Source organism: Lolium rigidum, chromosome 2, assembly GCF_022539505.1.
Source record: "Lolium rigidum isolate FL_2022 chromosome 2, APGP_CSIRO_Lrig_0.1, whole genome shotgun sequence".
Classification (NCBI taxonomy): domain Eukaryota; kingdom Viridiplantae; phylum Streptophyta; class Magnoliopsida; order Poales; family Poaceae; genus Lolium; species Lolium rigidum.
In genome coordinates this window covers 36,834,009-36,851,703 of record NC_061509.1, presented here as the reverse complement: position 1 = coordinate 36,851,703, position 17,695 = coordinate 36,834,009, and the positions used below count along the sequence as shown (strand labels likewise).

Sequence of the window (17,695 nt, the reverse complement as noted above, 5' to 3'; positions counted from 1 at the left end):
ATATATAGCTCATGTTGCTCGTTGCTGGACCAAGGCAAGCCATCCGTCCCTTCTGTTTCGCGATGTCCTAAAACCCAGATGAGGATACACAATGTCTTTCCACCCAGTACAACGCTGCTAATTAATCTTGAAACACATGCAGATATTTTTTGGATTGGTATGAAAATAACTATCGATAAAATAATTAAACCATTTCTTCTTAATGTCAAAAAAACTTCAACTCCAAATAATATACTCGACAGCTGAAAGATAAATCCAACTGTATGGTATATGACAAGGGGTTGAGTTTGAACTTTGAAGCGCAAACTGTGTGTATCTTTCTTTAACGAGATACTCTCGCATATTTTGTTGTGAACCTCGCTACTATGTCTTTTTTTTTTTCTTCAGCTGTGAAATTTAGATAGGCTCTTAACAGTTTGAAGTAATTTTGATCAAGCAGCAACCCGTACGTTGATCTGAATATTTTAACGTTGCTTGTAGCAATTATTCTGTTTACATAACTCATGCACGCAAATTTTAGCAGCTCGTAAAGATGTGTATCTTTGACTGGTTTAGGGGGCATTGAGGAGACAAAGTCAAATATTTGCATTTGGTTAGTTGGTTTAATATGGTATTAGAGCATATATGGCACTACTCCTCTCCAAGCCCTAGCCCATGGATATATGTCCAAGTTTCCATAATTTCTTCGAGGAACAACCAGAGGTGTATATATGGAATGGCTACATACATGTCTCAAAATTCAAACATTTTCTTGTAATATCGGTTCCACAGTGGTACACAAAAGCTCGCTCACAAGCATTCGAACATTACATGCGCACACAGAAGCGCAAGAGCATCATCCTGTATAGACTATACTAGAGAAGGTAACTAAAACTCGCTACAGCTTATTACGTTGGACTCCATGCATGGCGTATGTATATACGTGTGTATATACTAACGACGAATTGTATGTGTGCGTATATATGTAAAAAACTTGGGTCGCACACATAAAGACGTAGGTGAGAGATAAGGTTCTAGTACATCTTATGCGTGCTGGGGTGTATTGTTTTGTGGCGTGGCGGACGTGGCGAGGATGACATTGCGCCTACCGCGCTCCGAGCGGCAGTTCTCGGCAAACTTTTGCCCGGGCAGGTGCAGTCCCTCGCGCTTCTCCTCCTCTGTCCACTCGGACGCGTAAAAATCTTCCTCAGTGGCGTTGGCGTTGGCCGGGAAGAACATGGAGCCCCACTGTGGGAAGTGCACGAAAGCAACAGGAAGCGTGCAACACATGATCATGATGCCCATGTATTGAAGCCCAGTGCCAGTTGAGTACTGCGATGACGTGAAGAAAAGAAGCTGCGTGAGCCCCGCACCAAAATTCCCACCAGCGCCCGTTAGTCCAGAGATGATACCGAGGGACCGCCGGGAGATGAAGGGAGCGACGCCAAAAGTGGCTCCACAAGCAGCTTGGGCACATACAGAGAAGAGGACCATAGCGGTGACAGAGGCCGGAAGTTCAGACGCGCGACCGAGCCATATGCAGAACGCACCACCGGCAGTCTGGAGGATCCAGAGATTCCAGAGGCGAGCACGCATACCAAAGTAACGAGCACCAAGGTCGGAGAGGTAGCCACCCGTTGGGCGAGCAACGAGGTTGGCCATGCCGAAGCAAGCTGCAATGGTTCCAGCGGTACTGAGGTCTAGGTGGAAGTGGTCGAAGTAGTACTCCGCTATGACATTGTCAGTGGTGAGCTCAACACCCATGCTGTAGCCGTAGAGGAGGACGAAAATCCATGTCCGGTAGTTTGTAACAGCGCCCAATAACACCTTGGAAAACTTATCTTTCTTCATATCTCCTTTCTTCTGCAGGCTTGCGAGGTTGCCATCGGGAAGATCTTGCCCCAGTGTGAGCACGAGTAGACCCATGATGATGTGCATCATCCCCGGTACAAAATAGGCGATGCGCCATGCCACGAATGCTGTGGCACCGCACTTCTTGATGGCGTGGAAGACGAGCGGCATGATGAGTTGAGTGGCACCTCCACCCATGTTGCCCCACCCTGCCGCGAGCCCGTTGACAGTGCCAATGATCTTGCTATTGAACATGGTGCTCATCCAGTACTGGCACGACACAAAGGTGGCTAGTGAGAAGCCGATGAGGAAGCGGACAGTGATATACCCTGCTGCATCGTCGATGAGTGACATGCAGAAGACGGTAGGCGCGGCAAGCATGACGAGGAAGGCGCAACCGTAGCGCGGACCAAGGAGGTCGCATACGGCGCCCATGACAAGCCTAGAGAAGATGGAGCCAGACACGGACGCTACACCGGCGTTGCCGATATCAGCTTTTACGAGGTTGAGGTTGTCGCGGATGATGGGCACCAAGGGAGCGGCGGCGAACGTGGAGACGAAGCACGTGAAGAAGGAAATCCACGAGAGGTGAAAAGTGCGCATGTGTGGGTTGGCGAAGGAGAAAAGCCGAAAGGACTTGGCCTTGTTCTCCGAGTCCACCGGCAGCGAGAACTTGCTTGGTGCTGCCTTCCCCGCATCCCCATGGGCGCTACCCTCCACCTCCATATCTTCCTCTTTGATAGCAGCTAATAATTAGCTGCTACTCCTTAGTTGCTGCTCTGCTATCTGCCGAGCTTGGCTTGCAATGTAATGGCGGTGGTGTGGTTTATGTTGTGAATCTTCCATGGATCAACGGGGTATTTATAGCAACCGGCAGTAGAGTTGACATTGGCATGATACCCTCAATCGATTCTCTGGTAGCTATGCTGGAATTCAGAGCCTGCCCTTTGGACATCGTAGAACATCAATCAACAGTTTAACAATTGCATCTGACGGAGTAGTGAGTAAGTTAATTACGCCTGGTAGTGCTGGAACTGAATCTGGAGGAGAGAGAGAGGAGAAAATTAATTACTAATTTAACGGGTTCTAGTACTAATTAAGGAAACCTCTGCGCCGCATCTCCCGTGTCTCTGGCTTTTGGAGCTCCGTTTACTTTGCTCCATGGGATCCACCAAGGATCAAGGTTGGCGTGTGCGTGACTCGACGCGTAGAGATGTGTGTACGTTGACCTATACTCGTTTAGTGTATTTTGATGCAGATTTCGAACATATAAATGTAGCCGACTTCTCTATTGAGGATCGTCAGAAAAGAGGGCTGAAATGTTAGTTTAATTTCCGTTTGAATCTAGATGGAGTAGATTTCACTTTGTGTTAAGTACATACGCACTTCCGTCAGCTGCTTTCAGATATTTTGTCCGAGTAAATTTCATTTTGCACATGTTAGAGGTTTCAACCTCATTTTCGAAAAGAAAAAAAAAATCGTGATATTATGATAGTTTTTTCTTTTCATATTTTCATGTCTTCTTTTCTTTGCGGAAGCAAATTTTGAATCTTAATCGCGAACTTGTGGCATCTTTACTTCATTATACTTCTCTATAAGCTGGCCAACTGAATCAACTTATCAGAATGGTGTGGACGCTGACTTGGTGGATAAATCTATGCGTATTTGTTTGGAATAAGAGCTGCCACAAGATCACAACAGCTAGCTTGGAGGTGATAGACTTGGTATCGACCTCTCTTTCAATTTTTACCACCTTTTTCCTAGCTTGGATGAAGATACCATTAAAAATTAAAAAAATTGGATGGTATCTTCGTCGAGGAGTTATCCCCACCAAAGATAGTCTTGTTAAGTGGAATTGGCATGGGAGTATACGGTGTGTTTTCTGTCATCATGATGAAACTATTAAACACCTGTTCTTCCAATGCCAATTTGCGAGATCTATATGGTCGGTCATCCAAGTAGCGCTAGCATGTATCCTCCGACTAGTGTAGCCAATGTCTTCGGCAATTGGCTTCATGGTATCGATTCAAGGTTTAAGTTGCTCCTTAGGGTGGGTGCGCTTTGGCTATGTAGAAATGACAAGATTTTTAATGATAAAATTTGTTCCGTTTTGCAGGTCATCTACAAATGTACAGGTATTCTCCGTTCGTGGTTACCTCTTTAGCGAGTGGAGAACCGATACCTGTTTACGAAGGTCTGTACACGGTTGAAGGCTACGGCGAGGGATACTTTTTCCCTAAATGGGTCGCAGCATAGTCTACGGATTGCAGCCCCACCCACACCCTAGGCTTCATATGATTCATCGCTCCGATATGTATTTCGCTTTTTTTTTCCAACGGTTGACTTGAGACATATAAACGACTGTGTGCATCCTGGTTATGCAGAGGCTGGATGTAATTGCTTTCTCAAAAGTAATAAAGCATCATTTATCGAACAATACAATTAATCAAGATACAACCGCCTCACTTGGGCTATCTGTATGTCTTTTGCAGGAATTGGATGGCCACGATGATTAACCATGCCTTATGAATTGATCTGTCTTGTCGTGAATCCTTAATTCAGAGAATCGAATCTGTCCAAATTACGTACTCCAAATCCGATGTCAACCCTGACATCCACATCTAAATTCGATAATGAAGATACATTAGGTTGATTTTTGTTTGTTTTAAACCTTAGCTACGTTCGGAACGATAGGGGCGATATGCCGACGATCGATTAGTCACCTCATGGGGACAAATTAACTAGTTAATTGCCTCTTGAGAGCCCCTACTTAGCTACATACACAACATATATATATGTCATTCATTCACACACGCATGCACAATGTCGAAGAATGAATCATACGGATCGATGGCGATTTATGCAAATATCCAGCAAAAGTCGTACTTACGTGTCTATGCTTGCATCATTCCATGACCACATTTTGTCTTAATTTACATCCAGCTAGGTCATTGCTATGTGATTCAACAGTGCTAATTAACCCCTCGATGCCAGGACGACGTCGTATGTGTTCACATCATGGAATTGTCATCACTTGTATTAATTAGTTGCTACTTGCTAGCAAGGCACAAATATATAGCTAGCCCCTACACCTTAGTGAGCTGGCCAGGAAATATCTCGCTGCTCCAGTAAATATATTGCACATGCTCATAATAATTGAGCTGGTTGATTAATCTACATGAGCATATAAAGTAATTGTGCGGTGCAGCAGCTGGTTAATTAGCTGGTGATGTGGACGCATGCAGCGTATTTGATTTTAAACTATGAGCGTTTTGGTTTCCTGAATTGAAAATCTGGCAACTGCCTGGCCCTTTGGAGTTTCGACTTATCACAGGGTTGCCGTACCAATTATATAAATTCTTGTTCAATCAGTCGAAGTGCATGTATGTACATATGTGATAATGTGAATGGTTCCGAGAGTCAAGGAGAGGATGCCTGTCTCTGTCTGTCGATTAGCAGGTAAGTCTGCGCTGTTCGATGATCAATGGGTGCTCACAATTTTTACGAGCTAAAGTATCTGACCGCATCATCCTCGCGAACCTGCTTAATTTACGCATTAACACGGTACGGTTGTCCTTTTTAGCTTATCATCAAGTCCAGTGGTCAGATCAGACCTTCCATCTAAACCTCCGACATGTTTTTTTGAATTTTAACTTCCAACATGTTTTAAATGGATGATTCATCAACATCATTTTCTTTTATTGAAACACATTACAGAATTTGTACGTACTGGATAATTGATGCTTTGTGTCTCACACTGCATTGAAGGTTGTAAATGATTTTGTCTTTATTATCTTTTACACAAGATAGATATAATTCTTTTACTTCTTCATGTGAAATTATTAGTGGCCCATGTTGCATTTAAATTTTGCTGCGTACAAAAAACATATACACGTGGCAACTGGTTACGAAGTTATCAGATTTAATAATTGAGCAAGGAAATTACCTAGTTATGTATAAACAAGTGCTAATTGTAAGATTAAATGTTGCTACATATAATACTATAGATGAATTTAATAATTTGTGATTTCACATTTCCCAAATGGATGTATGATTTTCTTGCACATATGTATCAAAAGGTCACTTGCTCTTTTTAAGCCCCACATGGACACATGTGAGTATGATGCTAAGATAAGAACAATCTTGTGCTAAGGAAAAGGTAGTGAAAAGTAGGGCAGGCCTCGTGTATCTTCACCGGGGAACACACTTTATAAATGTGGGATAAATCACGAGGTTAACAATGGCCACCGTAACATGCTCTTTCCAGATTGGCGGCATGGCCAAAACCCTTCATCGAAAGATCGATACTCACTTAGTCCTATTATTGTTGTCTGGCTATGGGGGTAGCCATAGTTTTTCCTCTACTTTTGTTGCTCGTTTCATTAAGCCGAGTGCTGCAATATGGAGAGCTTAGGGATTATATGAAGTCTTTAAAACTGAATAACGTCTCAGACACCATCTCTAGGGTTTTGGAACGTCACGACAAATCTCAACTAAGTCTCTATATCAAATCTCAACTATTGTTTGTTGTTGGTCCATTAAGTTCCATGGCCCATCGGATGTTCATTCTATCATTTCAAGTCAGGATGGGAAATGAACCACATCTTCTTATCATGTAATCTTAGAGCAGCAACCATCGCCAATGATGAAAACCGTAAATCAGAAAATAATGGCATGAAACCGCACCATGAATACGAAAACCGACCAGATCTCAGGAGATCCAGCGGACAAACAACTCCACACGCTCCCCCCATTAGCGCTAGATGCACCACCAGAGCGAGTGTAGGACGGGGAGTACCTTATTCTGATTACAGAATGTAGATGTCCCCTGGCCATCCTGAAGAAGACACAAAAAACAATCTAAAAAAAGAACGGAAACTACCCGCGGGCAAGATGTCGTGGTCCGCCACATCTCCAAGGCCCCGAGGGCACCGGAGGTGGAGCGGACCAACGACGTCACCGGCGAGGAGAATGGAACCCTATATGGGTTCTAGCCGCCGGCTCTCCTGATCGCCTCTTCCTCTTACGCTCACTTACCGGTTGCTTGAACTTCTTTTAGAGGAAGATCGATTTTATCGTATGTTAAATATTTTATTCAGCTTGCATGATTGATTGACATCCAATTCTTCATTTATTAGTTCTTAGCTCTGCATTTTTTATAGTGAAATTGATTCTCTGCTACTCTCCGGCCGGTGCAGTGTACACACACGCCAAAGACAGTTTTGTGGGCCTTGATTCCTTTTTTTTGTTTGCTACTCTCAGGTACAGCGTACACACACGGGGTACCACTACCTAAAACCAACCTTCACGAAGAGAAACGTCCTCCCGCAAAACGTACGAAAAACCAACACGTGTCAAAATAAAAAGAGCGCCCCGTGCGTACGCTCCGCGCCCAGGTACACGCTCTCCTGCCCCGCGCATACGCCCTCTCCTGCATCCGTCGCGAGTACCACGCCTGCATGCGTTATCCCGAGCGAATGAGTACACCTGCTGGGCATCCATCGTGAGCCAGACGCATCCATTAATCAATCAGCTAATCAATCATACAATTTCTCTCTCCCAATCTTAAGCTAGCACATCCTTCAATCAAAATAACTCACGTACGCCTTGCACCTTGAGCACAAGAACAACCAAATACACCGATAAGTACAGTTACAAATTCACACGGGTAAGTCACGAATAGCACTTACAACACACGAGTACAGTTGTGTATAACGCACGGGTACAGTTGACAACATAGGCGAGTAGAAGTACAGTCACGCACACGAGCAGGTACAGTCCCGCACATGAGCAGGTACAGTCGTGCACACGAGCAGGTATAGTCACGCATAACACACGAGTACAGTTGAACACACAGGCGAGTACAAGTACAGTCACGCGCACGAGCAGGTACAGTCGTGCACACGAGCATGTACAGTCACACACAACACACGAGTACAGTTGAACACACGAGCGAGTACAAGTACAGTCACGCAGACGAGCAGGTACAAACGCGCATACGAGCAGGTACAGTCGTGAACACGAGCAAGTACATGTACAGAAGTACAGTGGCGCACACGAGCAGCGTGTAAGTACAGGTATAGTCCCGCAAAAGGGCGAGTACAGTTAGCGAGTAAAGGGAAAAATTGCACCAAATACACTAAAAACAGAAGTATTTTTCAGTTAAAACACGAGTACAGTTACGTACACACCACAGGTACAATCATAATATTATTGGAAGTACGAAAAAAAAGTATCTCCAAACCTATCAACATGAGATCTAGTTTTGAAGATCTCGACGCGAGGATCTCAAAAGTGAAAGCGGTTCGCAATTTGGACTTACGGTTCTCAAGATATTTCATTTTGAAAAACGAATCTGAAGAAAAAGGGAAAAACTGACACAACTCAGTCTTCTCTCTCCTCCCCCATCCCACCTTGCTTCCTCTTGCGATACGTGGCGAGCAGGGAGACCACTTCTTAGGGATTTTCTGGCACCACAGCGCGCCACTTATCGCGTGCGGAGCGAGTTATCTTCTCTTCACGAAGATCGATCTTTTTTTAACGATTTCGAGTCGTCGCGTGATCGCGTCTCCCCAGCGCCTCCACCGTCTATGGCTTAAAGTTCCAGCACGACGACTGTGAATTATTCGTCAACGAAACAAAAACAAAATCAGCATAGATCAAGGCAAGCATCCAGCTCCATTAAAAACGCACGAATCAGAATTTGCAAGATGCTGAGCTTACAGTCAGAATCCGTGGTGACCCACTCAACTGTCACCGCACCGAGCCCCTATGTCCTGTCCATCTTGATCTGAATCATCATGCCAAGGGCTGCAGCAACTCCCATCGAGGCCTGCACCTTTTATTCTCTATCTCCGTGAGGCTCCGGTACAACCCCTCATCTAAACTCAAAGCAAACTTAAATACAAGGACGGCCGAGATCGCTTGATACCCCTTCGTTTAATATTAAACGGGTATACGTAGCCATGTACAAAACCCGTATGATCCAAATAAATTGTATGAATATGCCACATACGTCTGTATATAATTATGTATGTACGTGGATTATTGGTGACGATTCGTCCACGCGGTGGCGGTTATGGCCGTCGGGCGGGAGGGGCAACAAGGTGGTGATGGGCAGCCACGAGGCACTCTGAGGCGAAGCTGGACGACACGAGTCTCGGCAATATCTCATAGGGCCGTACCGGTATGGTTGGGGCGGCGTGCAGGCTAGACGGCGGCGTGACAACGCGATAAATGGCCGGATAGTCCGCCCCGGACGGTCCGGTGCAATTTGGCCGGACTGTCCATCGCGTTGGGAACATGACTAGCCGGACTGTCTTGTGGTTTTTGCGTCGGACATATTCTTTGAACCCTCGATTTATTTATATCTTATTTACCTGTTAATTTGTAAGGCACCTTTCAAATTGATTTGAATCAAATTATTTCTAAACACATTTTTTACGCAATTTCATAATAATAACTTGCCGATTATAATTTATATGTTGTTCACCATTCGCTACTACTTTTATGTGTCAAATATTTTAAGCACTTGGCAATTAATTTTCCCATGGATGCTCATTCCTTTCAGTGACTCGCCATCTGTTGGACATGCAATATTTTTCATGAAGTTCTTTCATATCAGGAAGTTGTCATGTAGCTTCTTCAAGCAATCTGCAACAACTTCTAATAATAGTACAACTCAGCTATTTCTATGGGTTTTGCTTCAGTGTCCCCCTTTGCAAATTTTGGCCTCCCTTGGATGGCCAGGATCTCTCCATACTCCTTCATTGGCTAACTGAAGCACACCTCTATTTCCATAGCATGGCATACTGAATCGTACAATTTTTGTCATTTTTTTTATATTAGTTCTTCAATCCTTCTCAGACCAACTACTTTTGGCAATGGCGTTGGTCGCTCCCGATGGCGCTGGTGCCTATGGACGCTCCATGTACTCGGAAGATATCATCTTGTCTATCTCTCTTCGATCCCTACAATGATATCTCCATCATCAGAGTAAATCCACACGCTGCCTTTTATCTTGTAGTCAGCTCCATGTACTCCGAAGACATCATCCTGTCTATCTCTCTTCTCTACAATGGTATCAGGTGATTTTCGTTGGATATTTGTTTGATTTTTCTCCTATTGAATATGCATGCGTAGGACAAGGTGAGGGCATGCAGAGGCTTGAACTATGGCAGCAGATCTGCAATTGCTGCGAAAAGATTGTGATACAGTGAAAATATTGTAATTAGCTTGGTTCAGTTCACTTGATTTTTTTTCTTCATTTTCCATCAACTCTCTTTCGTGATACTATGTGTAGTTGCCTCAAGTCAATTTGAAGGAACGGTGCATCTCTTATCCATCTTCCTTAATATTAAACATGCTAACCAGATTAGAGGCATCTGAGTACGAAATTTACGGATCCCCAAAGTTCGAATATTTCATTTTATTATAAGATACTTAGGGCACGTTTGGTTGTTGCCTGCATTTGCCCTGCCAACGCAAGGGCGAGCCAAAATTTTGGCGCAGCTTTCTGCCGCACGCACCTTGCCAACTTCTGGACGCAAAACTATACTACAGAGCAGAATGCAGCCTGGGCGCGCCAATAAATAGGCTTCAATCCAAACGATGGCCAAACATTTGGTCAACGACCAATTATTTGGCTTGGCAGCCTGGGGCTCCCATCCAAACAAACCCTTAATTCTGCTCTCCATCTTATAGCTGCCGACTAACCCCTTGATTTTCTCCGTGTGTAAATTCTCCTCAGTGTGATAGTTATCTGGGAAACATAAGCATTCATCTCTAGAATAGATCTATTATCTGCCTATCTGCACAATCCTGATAATAGTATGAACTAAAACCTAGACCATTTGATACTTTATTAGTTGATCGAACTCTCCAGCTTATGTCGAGAAGCTCAATAAAACTTTCACTTAACTTTTTTCGAGTACCCGCAGGAGCTCCGCGCGTTTTGTATTAAGATTAGAGAAAACCCCAAGATTACAAATGAACCCCGGCACCAAAGGCAACGGCAAACTGGCTAAGTTACATCTCCATGACGCCTACCTCTACCAACAACCCAACTGTCCCAGGTGCCTAGAACCGAAGCCACAACACACCGAGCCGTCGAACTGTGGGCATTAAACACCCGTTCGTTGCGCTCCAGCCGCCGACTTCCATTTAACTAGAATTTGTGCAGATTGTATTTAGTAAACCTCATCGGTGCTTGATAGTTCTGCTTGGTGTTTGATCAACTGAGATCACAACAGTGAGATATTGGTCGCAAACTACCATGGATTGAGCGGATATATTTTATTTTCTATTGTAATAGTTGTGTACTGATTCGGAGCGCCACATAGCAAATGTCGATGAACTTGAACATTATCGTGTAAGCAACAAAAGTCAACCTATGGTTACCCAAATGAAGAGTTAAATGAATTGCTTTGCAAATGCACTCATCTGCTCTGCAGCAACGGGCGGGGTTTTATCTAGTATACACTAAACAAGCTTGACTCATCATATAGAGAAAATACAAAATTCCCCTTTAGAAACACAAACATACTTGCCAGGCCATAATGCGCCCTGTTTCTTTGGACGCAGAGACCATTTGACATCTACAAGCGGCCCACTACAGTCGGCCTAGTAAGACCAATAACCGGGCTGGGCTTCCGTTGAGTTCGTCGAGGTCGTCTAGGCTTAGAGTTCCAGCACGACGACTGTGAATTATTCATAACCGAAACAAAAACAAAATGAGCATAGATCAAGACAAGCATCCAGCTCCATTAATTAAACACGCAGGAATTAGGATTTGCAAGATGCTGAGCTTACAGTCAGAATCCGTGGTGACCCACTTAGCATGGTGCTGCTGACGGGACTGTGCCGGACACGGGAAGACGGTGGCGTCCCGGCTTTCGAAGCTGTTCCTGCTGCTGGACACTGACGACGTCGAGCTCCCGCAGTCCACCGCCTGCCGCCGCCAATGGTCCCTGCTCTTGAAGCTCACCGCCCTCTACAATCCATTCATTATCAGAGGATGAACACAACATTCAGTTAATCGGCAATTCTAGATTAATTTCAAACACCAGCCGACTTTGGTTACCTTCCATTTCTTGGCGGTGGCCAACACGGTCGGCGTGCGCAGCTTGGATGGAGGCGCCGACGATGAAGACTGTGCCACGGCTCGCCGAAGAAGCTCCCTCATCCTCGCCACAACTGCCTTCCTCCGGTCGACGACGATGGACCGCGCTTCCTTCGCTGTCGTCTCTATCCCTGCGCCCACGGACGATGCTGTGTCGTCCCACTCCATCTCCGATTCCGATCCTTCGTCAATGATAGGCAGAACCCTGCACGGAGACTGCTCCACACCACCGCTGTGCCCCATGCCGATTTGCCGGGTCAAAACTAGTCAAAACCAACCGAGCAATGCAAACAAAGTTTATACTGCTGGATCGATTAAGGGCCGTGGAGTGCAGAATTAACAAGGTTCAGATTGTACTGCTAACTAGCATAGGTGCAGGAATCAATCGGCGGCTTGTCTGCAATAGTTTACACTGATGATTCCACCGGCCGCCACATGCATATATAGCTGCTTACATGGTGCCTGCAGAAGAAATGCAGCCATGCATGTTCTGGTTGGCCTAGTCAGCACTCAGCACTCAGCAGCTACGAATCTTAAGTTGGTGAAAGTATCTAGTAGCTACGAAGAATACCCATCCTAGTGACCAGGAACCGAACACGTCTGCTCGCTATACATTCGGCCGGTTCTTCCAGGATATGAATGTACTTTTCCAGATCTGCTCTTGTCTGCTTGCTTTAATGAAGGAAACCAATTGCCATGCATGGATACGGCTGTTGTGTTATTGATGGTCTGATGGATCAATCTGTCAAACGCCAGTGGCCGGCTAAGCAGATTACCAAAGCTAGCTCCCAATAGAACGCATGGGTGTGCTAGTTAGAATCTATGCTAGACAGAGCTTAGTTGGCCATGTGATCGACGATGGATACAAACGGGTGCCAATGCATATGAAAGATGCCATTGAAAAATAATTGAATGTTGTTTGTTTTCTTCTTCTGGGGGAACATCTTTTTGATGTTTCCAATTCTTGAATGTCTGAATTTCATCCGAGTGTGCTAATCTTTCTTTTTAAATCAAACATTTATGCTACTATGGAGATTAATTACCCTGGTTATCATATAACTCTCCCGACACTATGGATAATCTACAATGGGTTTCATCCACTCATCACCAGCTTAGAGCATGTCTAGCAGGCCCCTCAAAACGCGTGCATCCCGTATAATTTCGGTGGGATAGGGGGTAAGAGCGTTTCGCGCCGTCTAGCAGGCCCCGTATTCGGACCGGCCCGTACCGGCAAAATACGGGGCCTGTCAAATCCACCCCGCCGCCCCTTACAAATACAGAGTGAAGGTGCGAGTGGGGGTCCAACCCCTCACAAGCAAACCTAGCCCCGCCGTGCGCCGCCGCCTCCCCGCACCCACTCCGGCGAGCAATTCGCACGCGTGGCCCACCGCATTTGCATCGCCGCCGGCCATGAGTGCTTCGCGGAGGAGTAGCGTCTCGCCCGCCGCCGGATCTAAGCGATCCCGCGAGCCGGCGATGATGGAGGAGGTGTGGCACCTCCACTACAAGTTCTCCGCCGCCGGGAGTCGGCGTGCGGCGTGCAAATACGCCAGCTCCGACTAGGTGCCGCCGAAGCTCGTCGACTTTGCGGAGGGCGGCCGCTACCACAAGGTCGACCCGCCGCTCAAGCCGATGAGCGGCGGCGAGTTCGACAAATGGCGGAGCGAGTGGGAGCTGCAGCGCTCCTGGAAGGCCGCATGGGAGGGGAGCTCCAGCGGCAGAGAAAGAGGAGGCGCCGGGGGAGGACCCCCTCTTCTTGGAGGCGGTGGCCGCGTCCAAGAAGGAGGCCGCCGACAAGGCTTGGGCGGAGGCGGAGGAGGCGGCGCAGGCCATCGTCGCCGTCGAGGAGATGAAGGCGCAGGAGGCCGCCGCAACTGCCCAAATCGTCATCCTCGATGACTAGGTGCCATTGTAGAAGTCGCGATCCAGTAGGATCGCGCAATTTTGTAAATCCCTATCTACGATCAATGTGATGAACTCTATGAATTCTCCCGGGTTTTGCAAATTTTAAAAATACGGGGTGAAGTAAGGGTTCTGTTAGACGGAATGGTTTGTGCGTGATGAACTATGATTAATTTTTCTGATACATGGCCTGTACTCGCTCGATACGGGGCGAGCAAATGAGGGGTCTGTTAGACATGCTCTTAGTACATAAACTTTGCAAGCAAATAAGTATGGTTAATCAAGCCTACAGAAAGGGGCCATTAGAAACGACGGCTAACAACAGGAAATCCACACACACCATTGGAGTCAGTTATATATTCTTTCATAATATGTTTGTACATGGTAACAATATCACAAATGAGCGAAAATAACCTCACCTTCAGATCCTCGTCTATATGATTTCTCAATGCTCCTGCGACACATCATTCTTCGATACTATCTTGTTGTTTTTCTGGATTAGCTCGAACTCCCACACTGTGATTAACGCTTTCTCCTCGACTATTGCTGCAGTTATTCTCCATGTCGCTGAAGAAGTACCAGCAAATTGTGCTTTGCGGAGCACCCCCAGGTGCAGCAGGAAGGCAAGGTGTAGACCTCCCGGTTGTCATGTCGAATACCATGGCCTGATCCCTACCTCTGCCGCCGATCCAATAGACACAATTACCCTTGAGCCCCGGAACACCTTGACAATACATTGACACCGCATTGTTCCTCCCGAGAAAGACCGAGTAGCCCCCCAAGTCGGTCACCACATCCCAGCATGGCTGGCGCTGCGGTTGATACCGCAGAACGAACACTTCATTGTCTTCTAGACGGCGATGACCACCTCCTGCTGGTAGGTGGAGAGTAATCCTGCAGCTCGTATTCCTCCATATCTGGTACAAATTGCCCTCGCAGAACACAAGGTTCTTGGCACTAGTGAACGTCCTGAGGGTATTGTATGGCGGAGCAAAACTGGTGGCGGGGCTGAACGGAAGGTTGCCTCCAGACACCAAGGGCTCAACTATGGCCGGCGCATTCAGGTCTGGTTCTGGCTCAAGCTTAACAGATATAGGAGTAGCTCCCGTAAGACGAATACAACGCTGATGTTGTGGCCTCCGCACTTGCAAAGGTTTTTCCGTAGACGAGAGTAACGGTGCCCTTGGCTTCTCGACCAGAATTGATTTTCGGCGGCGGCGCTCGGGTAGAAGGAGCACGTGCACGTCTCCATACCAGGTGAGGCAGTAGACCTTGCCGTTTTCATGGTAGACTAAGTCGACGAGCCGATCCCCGCGGGCTAAGGGCACGGGATCGAGGATGGCCCACCTCCTGGCGCCGGAGGTGACGTAGGCGAGCCTGTCCAGGTCGCAGATGGCGGCGGCAATGAAGTCGTCGCTAGCGGGGTTGGGCGTGAAGACGAGCTTGGACTTGGAGAACCAGGTTCCCTTGTAGATCAGCGGCGGAAGGACGATCTCGGTGGCGGTGGTGGGATTGAAGATGCTGAACGTTAGGCTGTCGATGGAGAGGGCGAGCCATCCGTTACTGGAGCCGACGACGCGTGGTCTCCCAGGGGGGAAGGGCTTGAGCGCAAAGGAGCGGTGCATGGGGAGGGAGGCGGCGGACGGGCAGCACCTGTCGTCGTCGGGGACGAGGAGGAGGGACGGGGTGGGCGGCACGAGCGCGCATCGCCACGCGGTGCAGACCCCCCGCGAGCTGACGTAGCCGTTGAGGTCGAGGCCGTCGCAGATGAAGCATAGGAGTTCCGGCGGAAGATCTGCCCAGCGCCGGAACGGCGGCATGGCGGTGGGCGGATTCTGTTGGTGGCTAGGGCTTCTAGTGTTGGGTTTCAGTAGAGGCACCGCTAGGTTTACAGGCCAAGGGGCGTATAGGAGCTGTATATGACCAGGATACGTCAAGTGTCTTAGTCCGGCTAGGTCCTTGAGTTTACGTGTGTATTTAGCTAGGAGCTAGAAACCGAGTCGTACTAGTAGTAGTTCTAGTCGGCAAGGCTGCCTAGTATATTTATCCATGTAATCTACCCTGTAACACCGCCGTGAGTTGTGAGATTCAATACAAAGCAAAGGCACGATATGTGCCTGTGGCGATCCAAACAATTCTTGTGTCGCGTGTGTTGTTATAGCTAGAGATCAACAGATCAAGGCTAGCTGGTTGGTTTGCACGTGAGCATCTTAGCGGAGTTGCTGATCGGTACGTGCATCGTCGTCTCGCCGGAAGCTCGTCGTCAGCATCGTCGGAAAGCACTCGACGGCAGGGGCTGTACTTGGTATCAGAACGGCGAGAGTGCTACCGGGTCTGGGCTAACATGGACGGACGCTTCGCCATCTTCATCATACGTTGGCGGCGGCGCTCGTGAAAGGCGAGGGACAGAGTATGGCGAGTTTGAGGTTTTGCTTCGTGCAGTTTAGCCCAAATCAAGTCGGTTTAACAAAATCTGGTTACAATCACGCATGCTTCCTCTGCGGGAAGTCTGGAACAATCGGCCCTAGACCGCAGTCCAACTCCACTCGATACTAACGGAGGACATTCGACATCACCGTCAGATGGCGCCAACGCGGGCATGCTCTATCTGCGGGTTGGAGGACTTCTGGCGACATTCTTTGATTGAGTGCAATCTTGCACGTTGTGTGTGGGCGCTAACATCAGATGATATCACTGAGCATATATCTCTATCGACAGAGCCCACATCAAAGCAATGGCTGTTCCATATGATAGAGTCTATGGGAAAAGACGATCTCATTCGTATGCTTGTAACTCTATGGGCGATATGGCATGCGAAGAGGAAGGCAATGCATGAGGACATTTACCAGAGTCCGATGGCAACGGTGGTTTTGTCAACAACTTCCTATCGGACCTGGCTGCTGTGAGAGAGGAAGCCCAGCTGCAGCAGCGCAAGCCTGCAGCTGTTCCGAGGCAGGTGTCATGGATCGCTCCCCCTGCAGGCAGGAGCAAGATCAATGTTGATGCGGCGGTGGCGAAATCTGAATCAAAGTGTGCGGTAGCCGCGGTTTGCAGGTCCAGAAATGGCACATACCTGGGAGCTTCGGCAATGGTTTATGAGGGTATTACTAACCCTAGATACTTGGAAGCTTTGGCTTGTCGAGAAGCTCTGGACATTGCTGATGACCTTCTAGTAGGACCGGTGCAGGTGGCATCGGATTGCCTCGAGGTGGTGAATGCCCTTCATAGTGACTACAAGGGATACTTGGGGAGCATCATCATGGAGATCAAGGGTAGTAGTAGAGAGAGAGGCTTTACCTTTTTCACCCATGAGAGAAGGGAGTGTAATGTTGAAGCTCATCGCTTGGCAAGGTTTGCTTCATCCTTGCCACCAGGTCGTTTTGTGTGGTTATTAGGGCCACCTCCTGGTTTAGATATGCCTGTAATCTTTGAATCGATATGAATAAAGGCATGTGAAATCTCAAAAAAAACATTACTTTGGATACTACAGTACAAATATTTTACTGACTGTACGTAGCTTTTTTCTTTGACAATACATTGTACCTGAGTGACGCAGCAACCAAATTTCCAAGGAAAAGGCTAAATATTTCACGCAACAACTGAAGTGGTCGGAGAAAGACCTTCTCGATGATTAACAATAGGGAGCAATGAATGTCATCGCTTTCATAAGTTTGCATGACTGTCTACTGTTGGACGCGCGCAGCTTGGACTGAGGCGCCAGCGAAGACCGCGTATCCTCGCCAGGACCGCGCGCCTTCCTACGCTCCGCCATGATCCCTGCCACCTTGGTCTTCTCGGTCTGCGGCACCGCGCCCTCGCTCACTGTACCGTCGACCCTGTCTC

General features: G+C 47.3%; 2 protein-coding genes across 2 annotated transcripts; both read right to left on the bottom strand.

Annotated features, from left to right (window-relative positions):
• Positions 1–1,023: 1,023 nt before the first annotated feature.
• Positions 1,024–2,556, bottom strand: LOC124691580 (high-affinity nitrate transporter 2.1-like). The gene has a single exon (XM_047224871.1). The coding sequence runs from the start codon at positions 2,554–2,556 to the stop codon at positions 1,024–1,026; it is 1,533 nt and encodes a 510-aa protein (XP_047080827.1).
• Positions 2,557–14,316: 11,760 nt separating this feature from the next.
• On the bottom strand, positions 14,317–15,672 carry LOC124689520. Its single transcript, XM_047223038.1, has one exon. It carries the CDS (start codon positions 15,670–15,672, stop codon positions 14,317–14,319), a length of 1,356 nt encoding a protein of 451 aa, XP_047078994.1.
• Between the last annotated feature and the right edge of the window lie 2,023 nt (positions 15,673–17,695).

Coding starts and splice junctions, on each gene's coding strand:
- LOC124689520 (XM_047223038.1), bottom strand. CDS start 15,672: ATGCCGCCGTTCCGGCGCTGGGCAGATCTTCCGCCGGAACTCCTATGC.
- LOC124691580 (XM_047224871.1), bottom strand. CDS start 2,556: ATGGAGGTGGAGGGTAGCGCCCATGGGGATGCGGGGAAGGCAGCACCA.